The following is a 1897-nucleotide window of genomic DNA, read 5'->3' on the forward strand; positions in this document are numbered from 1 at the left end:
AGAAAAATCTACTTGAGAACAGTAACGAAGTATTTGTACTTCGTTACTTCCCATCTCTGCTGAAGGGTTAATATTAATATTAAGAACAGTAGGACAAATAGTGACTGACGTGTACAGTACACAGGTGTGTTTTTTGGAGAGAAGAACATAGTTATCGGTAGTTGTTGTCGCTCTTTTTTTCTTCTGGGCCAAAAGATCCTTATAAACCGACATGCCACCATCGATTATGATTGACAAAGTTTAACAATGCATGATGCAAATCCGTGAAGCAGACTGTTAAAAGTGAACCGCGTTATAGCGAGGGTTCACTGTACGACATATTTTTAAAATCTAACCTTTTTTAGGTCCCAAAAAGAAACTTTTTATGTAGAGAAAGTTTGCTTCCAGCATGCAGGGGATAAAATTATATCATCAGGACTTTATATTCAGTAAAGTAATATGATGGATTAATAGAAAAAGGTTGTAATAAAATCTACGATTCTCAGTTTCTTGATTGAAAACTAAAACTTTTTCCAATTTGAGTTTTATCAATGACCTGCTTTTTGTATCAAAATATCAGCTGTATTAAAACTGATGTCCTACTTTTGTCCCTTTTTCTCTGGTTACATCAGGCGTTCTTCAAGGGGCAGCTGAAGATCACCGGAAACATGGGCATGGCCATGAAGCTGCAGAACCTCCAGGTGGCGTCGGTCAAAGCCAGGCTGTGAGGCCTTGTAGGAGCTTTTTGTGAAGCTCTAGTATACTTAGGTTGAGTTAATTTGAGACTAAATCAAATGTTTTGATTATGAGCCCAGCTTGATCTGAAGAGATGGTCCATCAAGCTGCTTCCATAGACTTTGTTCTTTTCCTTTCTATTAATCAGAGCTGTTGTTTCTGCAGTCAGTCCTATAAAAACAGCAAATGATCAGAGTTTGGATTAAACTGAACAGTGTGTCTCAACTTATCATGTACTAAGAAAAACTGTAAAATGAAGCATTTCAAAGCAGTTTCTCGTGATTAATACGTATGAATTTATAAGCTCTAATGTTTGTAAAATAAATATTTTGTTCTCTAAATGTGTTTGAATGTTTTCTCCAGTCCACATTTAGGCTTATCGTATCCAAATAGACTGACTTTTTTCTGTTTAAGGAGCAAAGCAAAGTTTGAGTAGAATTGTTTGTTATAATGCAGGTCATACAGGTTTGCCAACATTCTTTCTTTTTTTTAATGACCGTTCTCATTTGAGGATCGGCTCCCAGTACACACTATAATTTTAAAGCACAGTGAGTAAGCGCAGCTCTGTGATTGGATGCCCTCTGGACTCAGTGCACGAGGTGGGAAACAAAAGGATCCGAACTAAATTAACATCCAGGGGTTGACGTTAAGGATTTTTTTACTTACCCAGTATAATGTTTGATAAATATAGTTTCTAATATTCATTTTTTGTATATATATCAATTAAACTTTTTAAATGTTTTTTGTAATTCAGTATTTTTTAAGTTTCCAGGTTCCTGGTGTGTATATGCAATCGTCAGATAATGAACTCAAGCCTACATTACCATGTTAACATGCTTTTCAATCCTTTTTGCACATTCTTTTCAAACTAAACTTTGCTTTAAACTGTTGTGTGTTTGGAAAAATATAAATTGTAATGTTCAAAATCTAAAAAGAAAAAAAACGTGACAGGTTAAAAACTTAAGATAAATCACATGACAGAAGTCAATGTCCCAAATGAATAACATATTTTAGAGTCACGGTATGTTTATACAAGATAATACTATTAATATAATGTGACTTTTCTAGAGAATCATTATACATAGTTATTTTATAGGGCTTCCACAGTCTTACATAATTTCAGAATTCCCTGACTTTTAACTGACTGGATTAGTTTTCCCTGACAAAATAAATGCAGCAACAA

General features: G+C 34.2%; 1 protein-coding gene across 1 annotated transcript in view; it reads left to right on the top strand.

Moving 5' to 3' along the window:
• scp2 (sterol carrier protein 2) overlaps window positions 1-1035 on the top strand; it is a 40270-nt gene extending 39235 nt beyond the window's left edge. The window contains exon 16 of the mRNA XM_015372969.1: window positions 612-1035. Coding sequence (XP_015228455.1) covers window positions 612-707 — 96 coding nt within the window. The 3' untranslated portion in view covers window positions 708-1035. The remainder of the gene's footprint in view (window positions 1-611) is intronic.
• The last annotated feature ends 862 nt before the right edge of the window (window positions 1036-1897 follow it).

The sequence above is a fragment of the Cyprinodon variegatus genome, unplaced genomic scaffold, assembly GCF_000732505.1.
Source record: "Cyprinodon variegatus isolate N-32 unplaced genomic scaffold, C_variegatus-1.0 Scaffold79, whole genome shotgun sequence".
Lineage (NCBI taxonomy): Eukaryota > Metazoa > Chordata > Actinopteri > Cyprinodontiformes > Cyprinodontidae > Cyprinodon > Cyprinodon variegatus.